General features: G+C 40.1%; 1 protein-coding gene across 3 annotated transcripts in view; it reads right to left on the bottom strand.

Annotated features, from left to right (window-relative positions):
• RNF38 (ring finger protein 38) overlaps positions 1 to 19,764 on the bottom strand; it is a 138,165-nt gene that overhangs the window by 65,278 nt on the left and 53,123 nt on the right. For all 3 annotated transcript variants that reach the window (XM_046023368.1, XM_046023369.1, XM_046023370.1), the window contains exon 2: positions 5,104 to 5,174. In XM_046023368.1, coding sequence (XP_045879324.1) covers positions 5,104 to 5,174 — 71 coding nt within the window. The remainder of the gene's footprint in view (positions 1 to 5,103; positions 5,175 to 19,764) is intronic.

The raw sequence follows: 19,764 nt of genomic DNA, 5'->3' as shown, positions 1-19,764 counted from the left end.
GGCAGAGAGAGAGGAGGAAGCAGGCTCCTCGCAGAGCCCCACGTGGGGCTTGATCCCAGGACCCTGGGATCATGACGCAAGCCGAAGGCAGAGGCCCTAACCCACTGAGCCACCCAGGCGCCCCTAAAAGAGCTCTTTAACTGACATTTTTTAAACTGACCATAAGATTTGGAATAGCCAATAAGCATACAAAAAAATCCTCAGCATACTTAGTCATTAGAGAAATGGAAATTAAAACATGCCCATTATGAACAACTACTGAGATGTCGCACGTTGTATACAACGGCTACAATTTGAAAGACTACAGGAGAGTATTGGATGTGAACATGCAGATGTGAATAAAGTGGAACCCTCAAGCATGTGCTGGAATGCAAAATGGTGCAGCCACTTTGCAAAACAGTTTGGTAGATCTTCAAAATGTAAACATATATCCTGTGACCAACTGAACAAAAATGTACTTACACAAAAAATGTTCCTAGCAGTGTTATTCATAATAACCAAAATAAGAAAACAGATCTATCAACTTGCGAATGTATAAACAAAATGTGTTAGATGCACACAATGGAGTTCACCCATAAAAAATAGAAGAGTGACTCATGCTACAACATAGACAAATCTTGAGATCATCATGCTAAGTGAGAGAAGCCAGAGACACAAAGGTCACATATTACATGATTCCACATATAAATGTGCAGAACAGGCAAATCCATTAAAATATAAAGATCAGTGGTTGCCAGGAGCTGACAGAAGGAATAATGGGCAGTGACTGCTAATGGGTATGGATTTTTGAGTGAGGAATATTAAAACTGTTCTAAAATTAGATGGTGGAGATAGTTGTACAACTCTGAATATACTAATAACCACTACTAACAAAAATGAAAGATATTTTATACAAATATAACTTCAATTACTATTGTTAAGACTAAATTCCAATTGTTACTTCTGGGTAGAGGGGTTAAAAGTAGAGCCACATATCTTTTTATAATCAACATGTAACTTTTTTTTTTTTTTAAAGATTTTATTTATTTATTTGACAGAGAGAGATCACAAGTAGGCAGAGAGGCAGGCAGAGAGAGAGGAGGAAGCAGGCTCCCCACGGAGCAGAGAGCCTGATGTGGGGCTCGATCCCAGGACCCTGAGATCATGACCTGAGCCGAAGGCAGTGGCTTAATCCACACCACCCAGGCGCCCCAACATGTAACTTTTTTTAAAAAAAAACTAAAAAATGTAAAAGATCAAGATTAAAACAAAATATACAGTCATGAAAGAAAAACCAGTAACACATTTCCTACCTTCCCTAACTAAAAGCAGTCTGCATGGCATTATCTGTACACAAACTGAACTGATGCCTTCTTCCATGACAAATGGACCCTACGCCTAGCACAAGAAAGTTTTGTCTAGAAAAGACTTCTGCTCTGAGTAGCTGTTCACATACATGCCAATTTAGAAAGAATTCTCCCAGTTCCCTGTCTCAAGTGACCAGCCTTCCTGGAAGTGTTCCAGGCCACTCTGGGCAAGTGTACCATTGAGACTACAAATTAATTCATCTTGGGACACCTGGGTGGCTCAACTGGTTAAGCTTCTGCCTGCGGCTCAGGTCATGATCCCAGAGTCCTGGGATTTCCACCCCACACCCAATCTGGCTCTCTGCTCAGCGGGGAGCCTGCTTCTTCTGCCTGTCACTCCCCTGCTTATGCGCTCTCTCTCTTACAAATAAATAAATAAAATCTTTAAAAAAAAAATTTTTTTTTAAGATTTTATTTATTTATTTGACACAGAGAGAGAGATCACAAGTAGGCAGAGAGGCAGGCAGAGAGAGAGGAGGAAGACCCAGTCGCACACAGTTAAACTGAGGCAACTTTTAAGAAAAATCACCCTTGGTTCCCAAAAGACCTGAGAAATGGATCATGCCTGAAAGTTAAGCGGGGATACTAAGCAAGGCATCAACATGTGTTCTGACAATCTGTACAATCAGAATAGCTAAGCAAATATTTTATATCAATGGTACAGGGGACAGAAGATGTGTTCTAGACCCAGCACTACAGGGTGACTCCTGAACAGGTCATTTCTTCCAGTAGGGTCACAGCTTCCAAGTTTATTTCAAAAAGAGGGTTGAATTGGCTGTGCCTATAATCCCTTCAATTCTCAAAGTGAGAGAATGTATGTGTGAGTGTCTATGAGTGCACACACATTCAAGTGGTATGTATCGGGTAGCAGGTTCATTTTTTTTTTCTTTCTTTTTTTTTTTTTTTAAAGATTTTATTTATTTATTTGACAGAGAGAGAGATCACAAGTAGGCAGAGAGGCAGGCAGAGAGAGAGGAGGAAGCAGTCTCCCTGCAGAGCAGAGAGCCCGATGCGGGGCTCGATCCCAGGACCCTGAGATCATGACCTGAGCCGAAGGCAGCGGCTTAATCCACTGAGCCACCCAGGCGCCCCTTTCTTTTTTTGCTTTCACAAAACCAATACCAATTTGTTACAGAAAGAAGTTAGCAGCTGTTGCAAACATAAAGATCTGATTTTAAGCACACTGTTTTCCTCCCCAGAATAATGCCTGATGATCCCACTCAAAGCTGCATTCTGTACTATCCAACTCTTTGTGGTTCTCATCCCACTTATTCTGCTGTACATTTTCTTTAATCCACTGCACTATTCTAACAGTCTATTATATACATACTGTTTCTTTTTATTGTCTGCTCGCCAACTAGACTGTACACTCATGAAAAACAGCATTTGTTTTGCTGTTGTACTGTGTGTGTTGTTTTGTATTCTGATATGTTTCCTAAGTGCCTACCCACATAGATGCCCATCAATACATTTGACTGAACCAGTTAAGTATAAATACATAGTCAAAAGACAAATCCAGGGGCACCTGGGTGGCTCAGTGGGCTAAGCCTCTGCCTTCAGCTCAGGTCATGATCTCAGGGTCCTGGGATCCAGCCCCGCATCGGGCTCTCTGCACAACGGGGAGCCTGCTTCCTCCTCTCTCTCTGCCTGCCTCTCTGCCTACTTGTGATCTCTCTCTCTGTGTCGAATGAATAAATGAAATCTTTAAAAAAAAAAAAAAAAAAAAGACAAATCCATTCTCTCCATTTCCCTCTCGGAAACAATCGTTACTATACACGCTGCAAGCAGGAAAGGGAAGAGCAGCTTCTCACAATTCTTTGAGAACTGGGCTGATCAAGCGACCAAATCCCTTAAGTTCTCTTCCCTCTCCCCACGTATTTTGGAAAAAAAATCTCATCTCCTAAAAGCACAAAATTGGTCATACAAAGATTCAGAAATCAGGAGCAAATATACTTTAAAGTAGCTGGCAAGGGCCCCTGGGTGGCTCAGTGGGTTAAAGCCTCTGCCTTCAGCTCAGGTCATGATCCCAGGGTCCTGGGATCGGGGCCCCATATCAGAGGCTCTGCTCAGCAGGGAGCCTGCTTATCCCTCTCTCTCTGCCTGCCTCTCTGCCTACTTGTGATCTCTGTCAAATAAATAAATAAAATCTTTTAAAAAATAAAGTAGCTGGCAAGTTTTTCGTAGAGGTGGACAGAAAGCTCATCTCCAGACCCTTGAACCTGGAGACAGAACAGAGCACAGTTTGGCATCACCACCATAAATGAACAAATGGAGAAAGGCATATTATACTAAGCAGGGGAAAGAAAACTTAACCCAAAAACATCTTCACAATTACAAAGCACAAATGTATGTAATATTAAGGGTATATAAAGTGATTCTGTCTTTCCCTCCATCATCTTCCATTTTCCAATACTCACATCTACACTCTGGAATATACTGAATTTTATAGCACCAACTATATAGTCTAGTATAGTCTCTTTCAGTGGCTTGCTTCTAAAATAAGTTAAAAGTTAAATCCATGCCTCTGGATTACTGTAATAATAAAAGAGACTCTGGAATGCTAAAAGCATACCTCTCTCTCTGTAAACAGAATGAAATCTGAGCAAAACCCACAAAGACAGAGAGATCAACACACAGAACAAAGAAAGCCATTTGGAAAATCCCAATGACCAACCAACTTCTTGATCTAGCTCCAACAGGATGAGGGAGGAGGATCTTGATTAAAACAGCAGAGAAAAGGATCACTTGGATTGGTCTGCCTGGGAAAACTACCAAGGGAGTGATACATTCCTGCATGTAAGACACAGGAAATGGGAGGGAAGCCACTGGAAACTGATGATGAAAAAGACTAAATTCAAGCCATCCAACATCAGCAGCCAGATGTTCCAAGCACCAAGCCCACATTAGTATCTACTCCAAGGGCTGCGCCATCAAGGGCGCTGATGACCAGATTTCTTTAGAGAAGAAGCAAAACACCAAAATGAAACAAAACTACCAACGGTTTGGACCTGATTTTAAAAACAAACCAAAAAAGGAGGGCCCAAAGCAGGTTTCTTCGGCATGAAACAAACAGGTTCTGTTCTCAATCCTCACCATTAAATTGGGTTTTGGATACAGAGGAAAACAAGTATGAGAAGAAAGCATAACCAAACACAATCGACTGCAAAAACAAACCAAACTGAAATGGCTAAGATATTTCAAACTAGAAACAGACATAAATTCCTGAGATAATTAGCAGTGTTGGGAACACCTGTTCATATACCAAGATAATCCTCTCAATCTGTGCAAGAAAAGAGGAAGCAGAGTGACAGGAAGGAAGGGTAAAAAAAAAAAAAAATGAAGAGTTTATGGGGCACCTGGGTGGCTCAGTGGGTTAAGCCTCTGCCTTCGGCTTGGGTCATGATCTCAGGGTCCTGGGATGAGCCCAGCATCGGGTTCTCTGCTCAGCGGGGAGCCTGCTTCCCCCTCTCTCTCTGCCTGCCTCTCTACCTACTTGTGGTCTCTCTCTCTCTGTCCAATAAAAATAAATACAATCTTAAAAAAAAAATGAAGAGTTTATCAGAGTCCAGCCCACCACCTGAAAATTATGCTCAAGTATTCTGGAACAGTCTAATAATATGACACATAAACCAGGAAGGCCCTGGATTTCAACATTGTACACACCCTCCTGGCCCTATGTCCACAGTTATGCAAATGAATCCAACAATATAAGGGCAGCATGCATTTTCACCATGATAGACATCAACACAGACCTCACCTTGTCACTGTCATCATGACAAATGTGGTCGTGATGGATGGACTGGCACTGAAAAGAAGCACCAACACTACCTACAAGAAAAAGGGAGGAAAAGTTAAGATGCAGTAAGTCCTTACATTTAAACTGTTTTTCCAATTAAACGTGCTTTTACATCTATTATCCCATTTAATCCTCAACAATACTCAGAGGTAGGGTGGATAGGGATTATTATTCATGCAGTTTAATTTAGCAAAACAAAACAGAGAGGCTGACGAACAAAGTAGAAGTCAGTGAAGTGGTCTGAAACTAGCTCTTGTTGTTCGAACTCCTTATTCACCATTTTCTACTATACTGAGCAGTTTAGCTTTCAAAGGCCACCTAAATCAGCATAACAGCTTTTAATAAGGCAAACCTTGGGGCACCTGGGTGGCTCAGTGGGTTAAGCCGCTGCCTTCGGCTCAGGTCATGATCTCAGGATCCTGGGATCTAGTCCCACATCGGGCTTTCTGCTCAGTGGCGAGCCTGCTTCCCTCTCTCTCTCTCTCTCTCTCTCTGCCTGCCTCTCTATCTACTTGTGGTCTTTCTCTGTCAAATAAATAAATAAAATCTTTAAAAAAAAAAAATAATAATAAGGCAAACCTTTCTAGAGGGCGCATGGGTGGCTCCAGCTGGTTAAGCAACTGCCTTCTGCTCAGGTCATGATCCTGAGTCCGGGGATGGATTCCCCTGCATCGGGCTCCCAGCGCCACAGGGAATCAGCTTATCCCTCTGACCTTCTCCTCTCTCATGATCTCTCTCTCTCTCACTCAAATAAATAAATAAAATCTTCAAAAAAAAAAAAAAAAAAGGAAAGAAAAATATATACCCCTCTTCAGACTACATAAACTGTCTTTGAGGAAAAGATTACCCTACAAATTCTTAGCATACAGATAATACAATCTAATACACAATCACATAAGATTACAAATAAATTACTGCCTTTAAAGTATGTATTTTAATATTCACATTTGTTAATTTGAAGAACTATCTCCTAATAGTAACTGCTTTTTTTTTAAAGATTTTATTTATTTGACAGACTTTTAATAGCAGTATTTCTAACAAATAGGAAAACAAATGGTTATTCAATAAATGATTAAAACAACTAATTAGTCATTTGAAAAGGTTTTGGTTCCTATATCATACCATACAGAAAATGGTGGCTCAAAGATATAGGCAAATATAAAAAAACATGAAGTCAGTTTTAAAAGAAAGTGCAGCCTAAAAAAAAAAAATAGAAAAAAAAAAAGAAAATACGGACTTGAAATATAATCTTGGAGTAAGAAAACCCTTTTGAAAGATAGCCAAAACAAAAACTACAAATAAAAAGTTAGCAGGTATGACTATCTAACTCAAGTGAGCAAAATCCCTTCTCCTCAAGCATGAGAATTTGACTTAGGGATAATCCCTGTTAACCTGATTAAAACAATATGCCATGTAGGTTACTTGGGAACATTGCTTATGATGGAAATTGCCAAACTAGTAAGCTGCATCTGGACTAGAAGTACAACAGACACTTAGTAGGAAGCCAAGTTTTTGAGCTTCTCTGGGTCTGGTGACATGTAATTAAGGCATGTCCCTTGCAGAGGATCCTGGAAACTATGCCCTGTGGAGTTCTCTACAGCACCAAAATGTGCATAACATTTTTTTGAATTTAAATTTTCAAAAGAGCACTTCGGAAAATATGAACTGCTGCAAGGACTCCCACTATTTTTTTTTTTTTTTTTAAGATTTTATTTTTAAGTAATCTCTATACCCAATGTGGGGCTTGAACTCAAAATGCCAAAATCAAGAGTCCCATGCTTTACCAACTCAGCCAGCCAGGTGCTCCCGGACTCTCACTATCTTACTTAACAGTTTCTGTCCTAAATCCTCCTGAAGAAAGTGGTACCAAGTGAGACCTATGGTGCTTTTACCAGTCTGGTAAACCTAAGACATCCCACTGCTACCTACCATATTCTGTAAAATTTACCATGCCATCAATTCAGATGTCCAACTATTTCATGGGCAACTGAGAATGCTACCAACTAAACTTTGACACATTTTTAAAATATTAAACATTTTTTATTTAATACTTACTGAAATAACTTTTTAAGACTCGTTTAAAGGTAGATTTTTATTATATATTATTATTACATGCTGATAAAAAGAAAATCATGTCAGAATAGCTAAGATCAAAAACTCAAGAAATAACAAATGGTGAGGATGTGGGGAAAAAAATCCTCATGCACTGCTGGTAGGAATGTAAGTTGGGAACAGTCACTACAGAAAACAGCATGGGGGCTCCTCAAAAAATTAAAAATAGGGGCACTTGGGTGGCTCAGTCAGTTAAGTGCCTGACTTCAGCTCAGGTCATGATCTCAGGGTCCTGGAACTGAACCCCCCAAGTCTGGCTCCCTGCTCAGCAGGGAGTCTGCTTCTCCCCCTCTCTCTACCCCCTTCCCCTGGCCTGTGGGCTCTCTCTCAAATAAACAAAATCTTTAAAATAAACAAATAAACACCTTCCACAGATATTACTCAAGATGGATCACAGAACTAAATGTAAAACACAAAACTATAAAACTTACAGAAGATAACAAAGGAGAAAATCCAAGAGACCTTAGGTTTAACAATGAGTTTTTAGGTACAACAGCAAAAGCATATCCATGAAAGAAAAAAAATTGATAAGATGGACTTCGTTTAAAATTAAAAACTTCTGCTCTATGAAAAACGTTTAGAGAATAAACAAACAAACAAAAAGGCACAAACTGGTAGAAAATATTTGCAAAATGCATGTCTGGTAAAGGACTGGTATCTAGACGTATTCTAAGAACTCCAAACTTGGGATGCCTGAGTGGCTCAGCAGGTTGGGCCTCTGCCTTCAACTCACATCATGGTCTCAGGGTCCTAGGATGGAGTCCCGCATCATCAGGCTCTCTGCTCAGTGGGTAACCTGCTTCCCCCAACTCTCTGCCTGCCTCTCTGCCTACTTGTGCTCTCTCTCTCTCTCTGCCAAATTAAAAAACAAAAAACAAAAACAAAAACAAAAACAACAACCAAAAAACCCCTCAAAACTCAACAGTAAGAAAACATACAACCAATTTTAAAATGGGCAGGGCTTCTCTTTGACCTTTGGCCCCGAATATCAGAACTCAATCCTTTGATATTACTGGAAAACAGAAGCATCCAAGAAGTGAAAGAATGCACAAAACTACCAGCTTCCCCTCCCCAGCTGTACCTGCCCCATAAGACAAAGATGTAGACAGACTGCTCAAACTGAATTCCTGAAGAATAAAAACAGGTCTTAACACAGCTATGGGTAAGCTAATCAGAAAAAGAAGTACACAGCAGCAAAAGAAAAAACAAGTGGGCCAATTTTTGAAACTTGAAAGGATCTAGTAGAGAACAAGCCAAACATACTATATTAGTGACAGTGCTTACAATGAGTGTTCTGGTTTTTTTCAAAGACATTTTACAAAATTATTATTCTGGCTCAAGAAACTACCATGCCACCCACAGGCAGAGAAGGGGCCAGGGAGCCAAAGTGACAGTATGCTTCCAGGCAGACAAGGTTTGTCCTTTCACCTGGTGACCCATTCCGCAGTCTGCGCATACCAACATTAGAGTTCTCACTCTAGATTCTTAACTTGGGACCCAAGACTTTTATGGGAATAAAATTTTATCTTTATTAACTTAATATCAAATAGAAAAATTCATTCTCTTACGAATCTAGCAACAAATCACAATAGTATTAAGAGTATTCGTGGCTCCGACGCTAATAAAAACCACATATATTTTCATATAATAGGTGTTGCACATATACTGAAATGTCACACATTATCAATACTTTGAGGTTTTGTGGGGGTTTTTCCACACATACCACTATTTTGAATTTATGATACCTACTAGGAACACTGCTAAAATACGTTATGTAATGCATTAATAAAGATGCAAATGTACTTTTACTGCAAATTAGCTTCCATTGTTTTGACAACCACATTCCAGCATAATTTATTTTCTTGTAATCTCATGCATTTTACTTTATGCAATTAAAAATATTCTCCTGGAAAGGGGCCTAATAAACTTCATCTGACTACTAAAGGAGTCCAAGACACACAACAAAAATAGTTAAAATTCCTACTTTAGCCAGCAAAAGTTGCTGGGCCCAGGGGAACAAACCACATCAGAAGCTTTGTAAAGGAAAAGAGACATGGAACATCTTGAGGAGAGTCAGACAAAATGTAGGAACCTGAAGGAAGAGAAAAGAAATGAAGATTAGGGGCACCTGGGTGGATCAGTCAGTTGATCATCTGACTCTTGGTTTCAGCTCAGGTCATGATCTCAGCATTGGAGGATCAAGCCGATCATCAGAATCCCCACTTAGTGGAGAGTCAACTTAAGTTTCTCTCCCTCTGCTCACCACCCTCCCCCGAGTCGCACAACTGCACACACTCACTCACTCTCTAAAATCAATAAATCTTTAAAAAAAAAAAAAAAAAAGGAAAGAAATGAAGATTAAAGTCAGGGTATGAAGCCCTATGTTTAGAACTAGGGAACATAAAGAGGTCAAAGGTGAAAGAGTGAAATGAAGTGGAGAAGTTTCAGAGCAACTGCCAAGAATGTGAGCTAGTGCTTTAATCCACAGAAGTAGGTAGTGATGTAAAGCAAAGACACTATTTGCCATGTTCCCATAGACCACCACACTACCAGAGATCCGTTAGTCAAGGAGGCCCTGGGTGGCTCAGTTGGTTAAGTGGCTGACTCTTGATCTCAGCTCAGCTCTTGATCTCAGGGTTGTGAGTCTAAGCCCTGCACTGAGCTCCTCACTGGGTGTGAAGCCTACTTTAAAAAAAAAAAAAAAAAAAAATCCAGTAGTCAATTCTGAATCCTCAATTTTCTTGATCTGTTCACAGCAACTGACTCACTTAATTCTACTCTCCTTGAAACCCTTTTCCTCACTTGGCCTCACAGAAACGCCCACATTACTGACTGCCAACATCTCAGTCCTATTTGCTAGATTCTCTTCATCTCCCCAACTTCTATGGAATGTTCCAAAGATTAATCCTCCAACTTCACTTTATCTATATTTACTCCTTTTGTGATCCCAACTAGTCCCATGGCTATATCCCCAAACCCTGACTCCCCCACCTCCCATGGCAAGGAAATCTAGATTTCTATATCCTTCTTTCTACCCAGTATCACTTAGATGTCTAACTAGCATCTCACACAAAACACGCTCAAAGTTGAGCTCTTAATCTTCCCCTCCAAATATTACCCTCCTCCAGTTTCAGTAAATGACAAAACTATTCACCAGCTACTCTGCCAAAACCCTTGGCATCATCCTCAACTCCTCTCTTTCATACATATCCCACATTTGATCAATTAGCAAATCCTGCTGGCACTTTCAAAATATGCCTGAAAGATAACTACTTCATATATTCTCCACTGCTACTACCTAAGTTAAAGCCTAGACTGAAGCAATAGCTTAACCAGTCTCCTTAGCTCCACTCTTTCCCTATGAACTTTCCTTACCTCCCCCAGCACCCAATCTGTTCTCTATACAATGGCATGAATGACCCTTTAAATGTTCAGACAGATCCTGTCATTCCTCCTCTGAAAACTTTGGTTCCTTCTCTCACACAAAATAAAATCCTCCTTATACCCTTCTACCCAAACATCTACAGGGTCCCACATGACCTGACTATCCTGTACCTGTCTGATCTTACCTCCTGCCACAACTCCTTTCCTAAAAGGAAATTAAAACACAGTAAGCACACACAGCAAATACTACAATGTAATATGCTTAAAACACTGCCAAAGACCACTGTTCTTTGTAGGCAGTAAAATGGCTTTAGTCCCAGGCCTATCCAGAATTCACATTCCCCTTTGTTGACACTCAGCATGATTTTCCAAATGACAAGTTCTAAAAAGGATATCTGGAATGCGAGTGAGACTCTTCTACACATTGCTTGAGGGAGAGGGGAGAGGTTATACTGAGTTTGTGAAATACAACAATCTTCTTATATAAACATCAGCAGAAAAGCACTGTTGAGACATAAGCATACTCCTTGAAATTTGGACATAAGAAACAAGATGCATTAAACCACGAAACCAAACTACACAGACTTGGGTGAAGGATGCACTTATCTTGAAAGGTGGATAGCTCTTTAAGTTGTAATAAAAGTGTGGCATTTTGAGCACTGTGAGGATTATTCCTCAGTGCATACATCTGAGATGGGGGTTTGCACTACTTAATGCAGAAATATAAAGTGGGCTCCTCTTAAAACTTCCTAGACTCAATAGCTAGCTGCCTGTCACCTCAGAAATGAAGATTTGAGGGTTTTAACTAAAATAGAGGTTTCCAAGTCAAAGGGATGAAAAATACAGCACAAAGAATATAGTTAGTGGCATTGTAACAGCATTGTATGGTGAGAGATGGTAGCTACACTTGTGAACAGAGCACAGCACAGAGACTTGTCAAATCACTAAATTATATACACCTGAAACTAAATCAACGTATGTCAACTGTACTTCAATAAAAATATTAGTAAAATGTGCATTTGTTTAGATTTTTATTCATAAAAATTTTCCAGCTCTAACACTTTATGTTGAAAGGAATATTTTTAAAAACTACACTTTTGGGGCACCTGGGTGGCTCAGTCCATTAAGTGTCCCACTCTGGATTTCAGCTCAGGTCATGAACTCAGGGTTGCAAGATCAAGCCCAGAATCAGGCTACAAGGTGGGTGTGGAGCTTGCTTATTATTCCCTCTCTCCCTCTCCCCAAATAAGTAAAAATTAGTCTTGAATTTATTAATGTATTCATTTGCCAACAAGGAACTAACCTGTGGTCAAAGTCTAACAGTTTAAAATAAAAAATAAAGTACTTCTCTTTTAATAAATAAGTAAAATATGCTTTCAAAATGAAACAAAAAAGGGGCTCCTGGGTGGCTCAGTTGGTTAAGCAACCGACTCTTGGTTTCAGCTCAGCTCATTATTTCAGGATCATTTCAGGGTCAGGGGATTGAGCCCTGTGTTGACTCCACCCTCAGAAGGAAGTCCACTGAAGATTCTATCCCTCTCCCACTGCCCCCCTCTTAATGTGCTCTCCCTCTCTCCCTCTCAAATAAATAAATCTCTTAAAAAATTGAAAAAAATATATAAAAAGCTGAACAAAAAGACAAAACTAAATAAAATAAAAATGAAGGTCTGAGGCAGGTCCAAGCTGGCAGAGGAGTAGTAGACCTTAGTTTCGTCTGGTCCCAGGAATTCAGCTAGATAGCTATCAATTCCTTCTGAACACCTGCGAACTCAACCAGCAATCTGAGAAAATAGCTGCAACTCTGCAAAAAGAAAAGCGACCACATTCTGAAAGGTAGGAGGTGTGGAGAAGTGAATCCCTGGCGATATATGGGAAGATAAACTGCAGAGGAAAGGAGCCTCCATCAGCTGGCACTAGAAAATGATATAGCAGGAGAGCACAAAATCAGAGCTCTCAGAACTCTGCTCCAGTGAGGCAAGTAGCTGCCGGAAAGGCACTCAGGAAGCAAAGCAGGGATGAAAGCCTAGGTGGGACAGTGTGGTCTAAAGATATTCAGGGTCACAGGAAGACTGGGGGTACCTGAGTGCAACAGAGTTCTCAGGCATTGGAGACAGGAAGCAGGCTGCAATCAGCGAGCCCAGGAATGGGCTCCCAACTCAGGGTTGCCATAAACCATAAACCGTGGCATGGTCAGTGGGTAGACTGCACTTTGAGCAGGAGCCCAGCAAGCAGCAGAACCTGCACGATCCCCCTTTCCTCCCCTGGGAGGAGCTGTGCAGGAGTGCGCCAAAGGAGTCTACAGCATTTGAAGACTCAACAGGGGGTCCTGTGTGTGAGACAGAAACACTTGATCACAGGCTGGGTGAGCACAGAGTGTGGACACAGAGACCAGGAAGACAGGAATGACTTGACTTTCTCTGACAGCATGCTGAAGAGTGGAGCCCCAACCTTTCACCTCCCGGCTGGAGACTGGGAAGCTGCCATTTTCATTCTCATCTTCTAAAGCTGTGCAGAAAGCCTTCAGGGAACAAAAGCCACACAGAGCAAACCGGAGCAGATTACTTAGCCTGGGCCCCTGGCAACGGGGTACAATCCTGAGAATCAGTGCGAAAGGCCCCTCCCCAAGATGATCAGCAAGAACATCCAGCCAAGACCAAGCTTACCGATCACTGAGAACTGCAAAACTCTATCGCTAGGGGGAAAATAACATATAGAATTCATGTTTTTTTCCCCCATGATTCCTCAGTCTCTGTTTTTTCCTCTTTCCTTTTCAACCAGTTTCTTCTTTTATCAACTTTTTTTAACCTTTTTTAAAATTTTCATTTTTATAGTTATAGTCTATCCTTTCACTGTATTTAATTTAATTTTGTATATATCTAAGTTTTTCATTCTTTACAGTTTTGGGATGCAAGTTCTTCTAACAGACCAGTTATACACCCAAAATTTAGTGTATGGCTCTATTCTCTTCTCCTGTATGACTATATTCTTTTTTTTTCCCTTCATTTTCTTTTTTTGTTTGTTTTGTTTCATTGAAGTCTTTTTAAATTTTCATCTTTAGAGTTACACTCTACCCTTTCAATGTATTTTATTTTTATATTTTGTATTTTGTATATATATCCTTTTCTTTCTTTACAATTTTGAGGTGTAGTTTCTTCTAAAAAAAATCAACAACCAAAATATATCAGGATATAGTATATTGCCCTGCTCTGTCCACATTCCTTTTTCCTTCTTTCTCTTTTCTTTTAATTTTCATCTTTAGTTACATTCTATCCTTTCACTGTATTTAATTTTATTTTTGTATATATGAGTTTCTCTAGTTTTGAGATCTAGTTTTCTAACAAACGGACCAATATACACACTCCTGTGTGTATCCATATCCACGTACCAACATACATATCCAGTGTTTTGCTCTATTCTGTTCAGGTGTCTGATTATATTATCTTTTTTTAAGCAGAGTGGCGCAGCAGAAGTGTGCTGGGCCCATATTATCTTTTTTGTTTTATTTTATTTTATATTTTATTCTTTGGTTTCATGACTCTTCTGATTTGTTTAGTGTATATTCCTCTGGGGTTCTTGTTGCCATTATATTCTTTGGTTCTCTTGTTCATCTATTCATCTCTGGATAGAATGACAAGGTAAAAAAACAGAACAAGAGGGACACCTGGGTGCTCAATGGGATAAACACCTGCCTTCAAATCAGGTCATGATCCTGAGGTCCTCGGATCAAGTCTCCACTCAGCAGGGAGCAGGCTTCTCCCTCTCCTCCCTGCTCCTGCTGTCTCTCACTATTCTGTCTCTCCAATAAATAAATAAAAATCTTTAAAAAAAAAAAAAAAAGAACAAGACACAGTACTACCAGTAACCTAATCAATATGGGCATAAGATAGCATAAAATGTCAGAACTAGAGTTCAGACTAATGGTTATAAAGATATCACCTGGGCTTGAAAACAGCACAGAAGACACCAGAGAATCCCCTTCTGGAGAAATAAAAGAACCAAAATCTAATCAAGTCAAAATCAAAAGGTTATTAATGAGATGCAATAAAAAATGGGAGACCCTAACTCCTAGGATAAATGAGGCAGAAGAATTAGTGATATAGAAGACAAAATGATTAAGAATAAAGAAATTAAGAATAATTTATTAAGAATTTATTAAGAATAAAGGGCGCCTGGGTGGCTCAGTGCATTAAAGCCTCTGCATTCGGCTCAGGTCATGATCCCAGGGTCCTGAGATCGAGCCCCACATCGGGCTCTCTGCTCCGCAGGGAGCCTGCTTCCTCCTCTCTCTCTGCCTAGTTATGGTTTCTCTCTGTATAAATAAAATATTAAAAAAATAATAATAAAGAAGCTGAGAGGGACGCCTGGGTGGCTCAGTTGGTTAAGCAGCTGCCTTCGGCTGAGGTCATGATCCCGGGGTCCTGGGACCCCAATGCAGGACTCCTTTCTCGGCGGGGAGCCTGCTTCTCTCTCTCTGCCTCTGCCTGCCTCTCTGCCTACTTGTGATCTCTGCCTGTCAAATAAATAAATAAAATCTAAAAAAAAAAAAAGAAGAAGCTGAGAAAAAGAAAGATAAACCACTGTTTATATAAACAAGAGGAGAATTCGAGAGATAAGTGATACCATAAAAGAGAAACAGTATTAGAGTAACTGGGACCCCAGAAGAAGAGGAAAGAGAGAGGGGGCGCCAAAGGTATACTGGAGCAAATTCCAGCCGAGAACTTCCCTAATCTGGGGAAGGAAACAGACATCCAAGTCCAGAGAACCCCTCTCAAAAATCAGTAAAAATAGGTCATACCAAAACATGTAATAGTGAAACTCCCAAATCTCAGAGACAAAACGCTCAGGGTGCAAAAGGTCCATAACCTATAAAAGTAGAAACATTAGACTGGCAGCAGACTTAGCCACAGAGACCTGGCAGGCCAGAAAGTATGGGCATAATATATTCAGGGTGCTAAATGAGAAACATATGCAACCAAGAATACTTTATCCAGCTAGAATATCATTCAAAATAGAAGGAAAGATAAAAAGCTTCCAGGAAAAACAGAAACTAAAAGAATTTGTGATCACCAAAGCAGCCCTGCAAGAAATATTAAAAGGGATCTGCTAAACAAAGAGAGAGCCCAAAAACAAACATAGACCAGAAAGGAAAAAAGACAAGAGACAATAACAGTGACTTTACGGGTAATATAATGGCATCAAATTCCTATCTTTCAATAGTTACTCTGAACGTAAATGAGCTAAATGCCCCAATCAAAACACAGAAGGTATCCGACTGGATAAAAAAGCAAGACCCATCAATATGCTGTCTGCAAGAGACTCATTTGAGACCCAAAGACACATCCAAATTTAAGGTGAGGGGGTGGAAAACCATTTATCATGCTAAAGGACATCGAAAGAAAGCTGGGCTGGCAATCCTTGTATCAGACAAATTAGATTTTAAACCAAGACTTTAATAAGAAATGAGGAAGGGCACTGTATCATACTTAAGAGGGTCTATCCAACAAGAAGATCTAACAATCATAAATATAAATGCCCCTAATGGGAGCAGCCATTTATATAAAGCAATTAACAACAAAATTAAAGAAACATATCAATAATAATACACTAATAGTGGGGGACTTTAACACCCCCATCAATGCAATGGACAGATCACCAAAGCAGAAGATCAACAAGGTTTTAAAACAAGGGCCTTGATTAACACACTGGACCAGACGGACTTCACAGATATAATCAGAACATTCCACCCTGAAGCACATTCTTCTCTGGTGCACATCCAACAGTCTCCAGAACAGATCATATCCTGGGTCACAAATCAGGTCTCAACCAGTACCAATAGATTAGGATACTTCCCTGCATATTTTTCAGACTACATGCTTTGAAACTGGAACTCAATCACAAGAGGAAATTTGAAAAGAACTCAAATACATGGAGGCTAAAGAGCATCCCACTAAAGAATGAATGGGTCAACCAGGAAATTAAAGAATTTAAAAATTCATGGGAACAAATGAAAAGGAAAACACAACCGTTCAAAAACTTATGGGAAAGGTTTAGCAAAGGCATCCTAAAAGGGAAATATATAGCAATACAAGCCTTTCTCAAGAAACAAAAAAGTTCTCAAATACACAACCGAATCTTACACCTAACAGGAGCAGAGAAAGAACAGAAAATAAAGCCTAAACCCAGCAGGAGAAGAGAAATAATAAAGATTAGAGCAGAAACCAGTGAAATAGAAACCAAAAGAACAGATCAACAAAGCTGGGAGGAGTAGAAATCACAACACTGAAGAAATATGAGTAATTATAAGAACACATTATGAGGCGTGCCTAGGTGGCTCAGACGGTTAAGCAACTAACTTCAGCTTAGGTCATGATCTCAGGGTCCTGGGATAAAGCCCTGTATCAGGCTCCTTGCTCCGCAGGGGACCTGCTTTTCCCTCTGCCTGCCGCTCCCCCTACTTATGCACTCTCTCTCTCTGACAAATAAAATCTTAAAATACATATATATGTATATATAGCAACTACATGCCAACTATATGCCAACAAATTAGACAACCTGGAAGAAATGGATCCATTCCTAGAGATGTATAAAATACCAAAACTGAACAAGGAAGGGGGCGCTTGGGCGGCTCAGTCATTAAGCATCTGCCTTTGGTTCAGGTCATGATTGGGCTCCCTTCTTAGCAAGAAGCCTACTATCCCTCTCCCATTCCCTCTGCTTGTGTTCCTGCTCTCGCTGTCTCTCTCTCTCCCAGTCAAATAAAAGAAAATCTTTAAAAAAACTGAACCAGGAAGAAATAGAAAACCTGAACAGACCCATAACCTGCAAGGAAATTGAAGCAGTCATCAAAAATCTCCCAACAAGAGCCCCAGGGCCAGATGGCTTCCCAAGGGAATTCTACCAAACATTTAAAGGTGGCTTAATACCTATTCTTCTGAAACTGTTCCCAAAAAACAGAAATGAAAGGAAAACTTCCAAAACTCAGTTTATGAGGCCAGCATTACCTTGGTCCCAAAATCAAAGACCCCTCCAAAAAGGAGAATTACAGACCAATATCCCTGATGAACATGGATGCAAAAAAAATCTCAAAAAATCCTAGCCAACAGGATCCAACAGTACATTAAAAGGATTATTCACCATGACAAGGGGGGGGGGGGGGGCGGGTATTCCTGGGCTGCAAGATTGGTTCAACATTTGCAAATCAATCAATGTGATACAATACATTAAAGAAAGGACAAGAACCATGTGATACTCTCAATAGATGCAGAAAAAGCATCTGACAAAAGTACAGCATCCTTTCCTGATCAAAAGTCTTCACAGTGTAGGGACAGAGGGAACATATCTCAACATCATAAAAACCATCTATGAAAACCCCACAGCTAATATCATTCTCAATGGGGAAAAACAGAGCTTTTCCCCTAAGATCAGGAACATGGCAGGGATGTCTACTATCACCACTGCTGTTCAACATAGTACTAGAAGTTCTAACCTTAGCAATCGACAACAAAAAGAAATAAAAGGCATCTGAACTGGTAAAGTCATGAAACTCTCACTTTTTGCAGATAATGTGGAAAACCCAAAAGACTCCACCCCAAAACTGCTAGAACTCACACAGGAATTCAGTAAAGTGGCAGGATATAAAAAAATCAATGCACAGGAATCAGTTGCATTTCTATACATCAACAACAAGACAGAAGAAAAAAATTAAGGAGTCGATGCCATTTACAACTGCACCCAAAACCATAAGATGCCTAGGAATAAATCTAACCAAAAGGGCAAACAATCTGAACTCAGAAAACTACAGTTTACTCATGAAGGAAACTGAGGAAGACACAAAGAAATGGAAAAACATACCACGCTCGTGGACTGGAAGAAGAAATATTGGGAAAATGTCTGCTACCTACAGCAATCTAGACATTTAATGCAATCCCTATCAAAATATCATCAGGTTTTTTCCAAGTTCAATCCCAAAATTTTATGGAACCAGAAAAGCCCCGGAACAGCCAGAGGAATGTTGAAAAAGAAAAACAATGCTGCTGGCATCACAATTCTGGACTTCAAGCTCTATTACAAAGCTGTAATCAAGAGAGTATGGTACTGGCACAAAAACAGACATATATATCAGGAGAACAGAACAGAGAACTCAGAAATGGACCCTCAACTCTATGGTTAACTAATCTTCAACAAAGCAAGAAAGAATATCCATGGAAAAAATTGTCTCTTCAACAAATGGCACTGGGAAAACTGGAGAGCCACATGCAGGAGAATGAAACTGGACCATTTCCTTACACCACACACAAAAATAGACTCAAAATGGATGAAAGACCCAAATGTGAAACAGGAATCCATCAAAATCCTAAAGGAGAACACACCCAGCAACCTCTTCAACCACAGCTGCAGCAACTTCTTCCTAGACACATTGCCAAAGGCAAGAGAAACAAGGGCAAAAATGAATTATTGGGACTCCATCAAGATAAAAGGCCTTTGCATAGCAAAGGAAACAGTTTACAAAACCAAGAGACAGCTGACAGAATGGGAGAAGATACTTGCAAATGATGTATCAGAGAAAGTACTAGTATCCAAAATCTCTATAAAGAACTCACCAAACTCAACACCTAAGGAACAAATAATCCAATCAAGAAATGGGCAGAAGACAGGAACAGACATTTCTGCAACTCCAGAGTTCTCTTCAGAGAACTCCAGAAGCACCCTCACAACCATGAGCAGCATTCTTGAGGTGAACGATGCCATTTTTTTCTTTCTCCTTTGAGACCCTGTTCACAAAAACAGCTTGGTGGCAACTGTTAAGACACTCTGCTAAGAATCAACTGTTAGGGGGCACCTGGGTGGCTCAGTGGGTTAAAGCCTCTGCCTTCAGCTCAGGTCATGATCCCAGGTTTCTGGGATCGAGACCCCGCATCCCCGCATCCGGCTCTCTGCTCAGCAGGGAGCCTGCTTCCTCCTCTCTCCTCTGCCTGCCTCTCTGCCTACTTGTGATCTTTGTCTGTCAAATAAATAAATAAATAAATCTTAAAAAAAAAAAAAAAATCAACTGTTAGCTTACGTGTAAGGACAAGTATTTTTACTCCATTCCTTTTGTTAATAAGGTCCAGTCCAAACCCATGACGG

The sequence above is a fragment of the Meles meles genome, chromosome 11, assembly GCF_922984935.1.
Source record: "Meles meles chromosome 11, mMelMel3.1 paternal haplotype, whole genome shotgun sequence".
NCBI classification, from domain to species: Eukaryota; Metazoa; Chordata; class Mammalia; order Carnivora; family Mustelidae; genus Meles; species Meles meles.
This window is presented reverse-complemented; position numbering and strand designations above follow the sequence as displayed.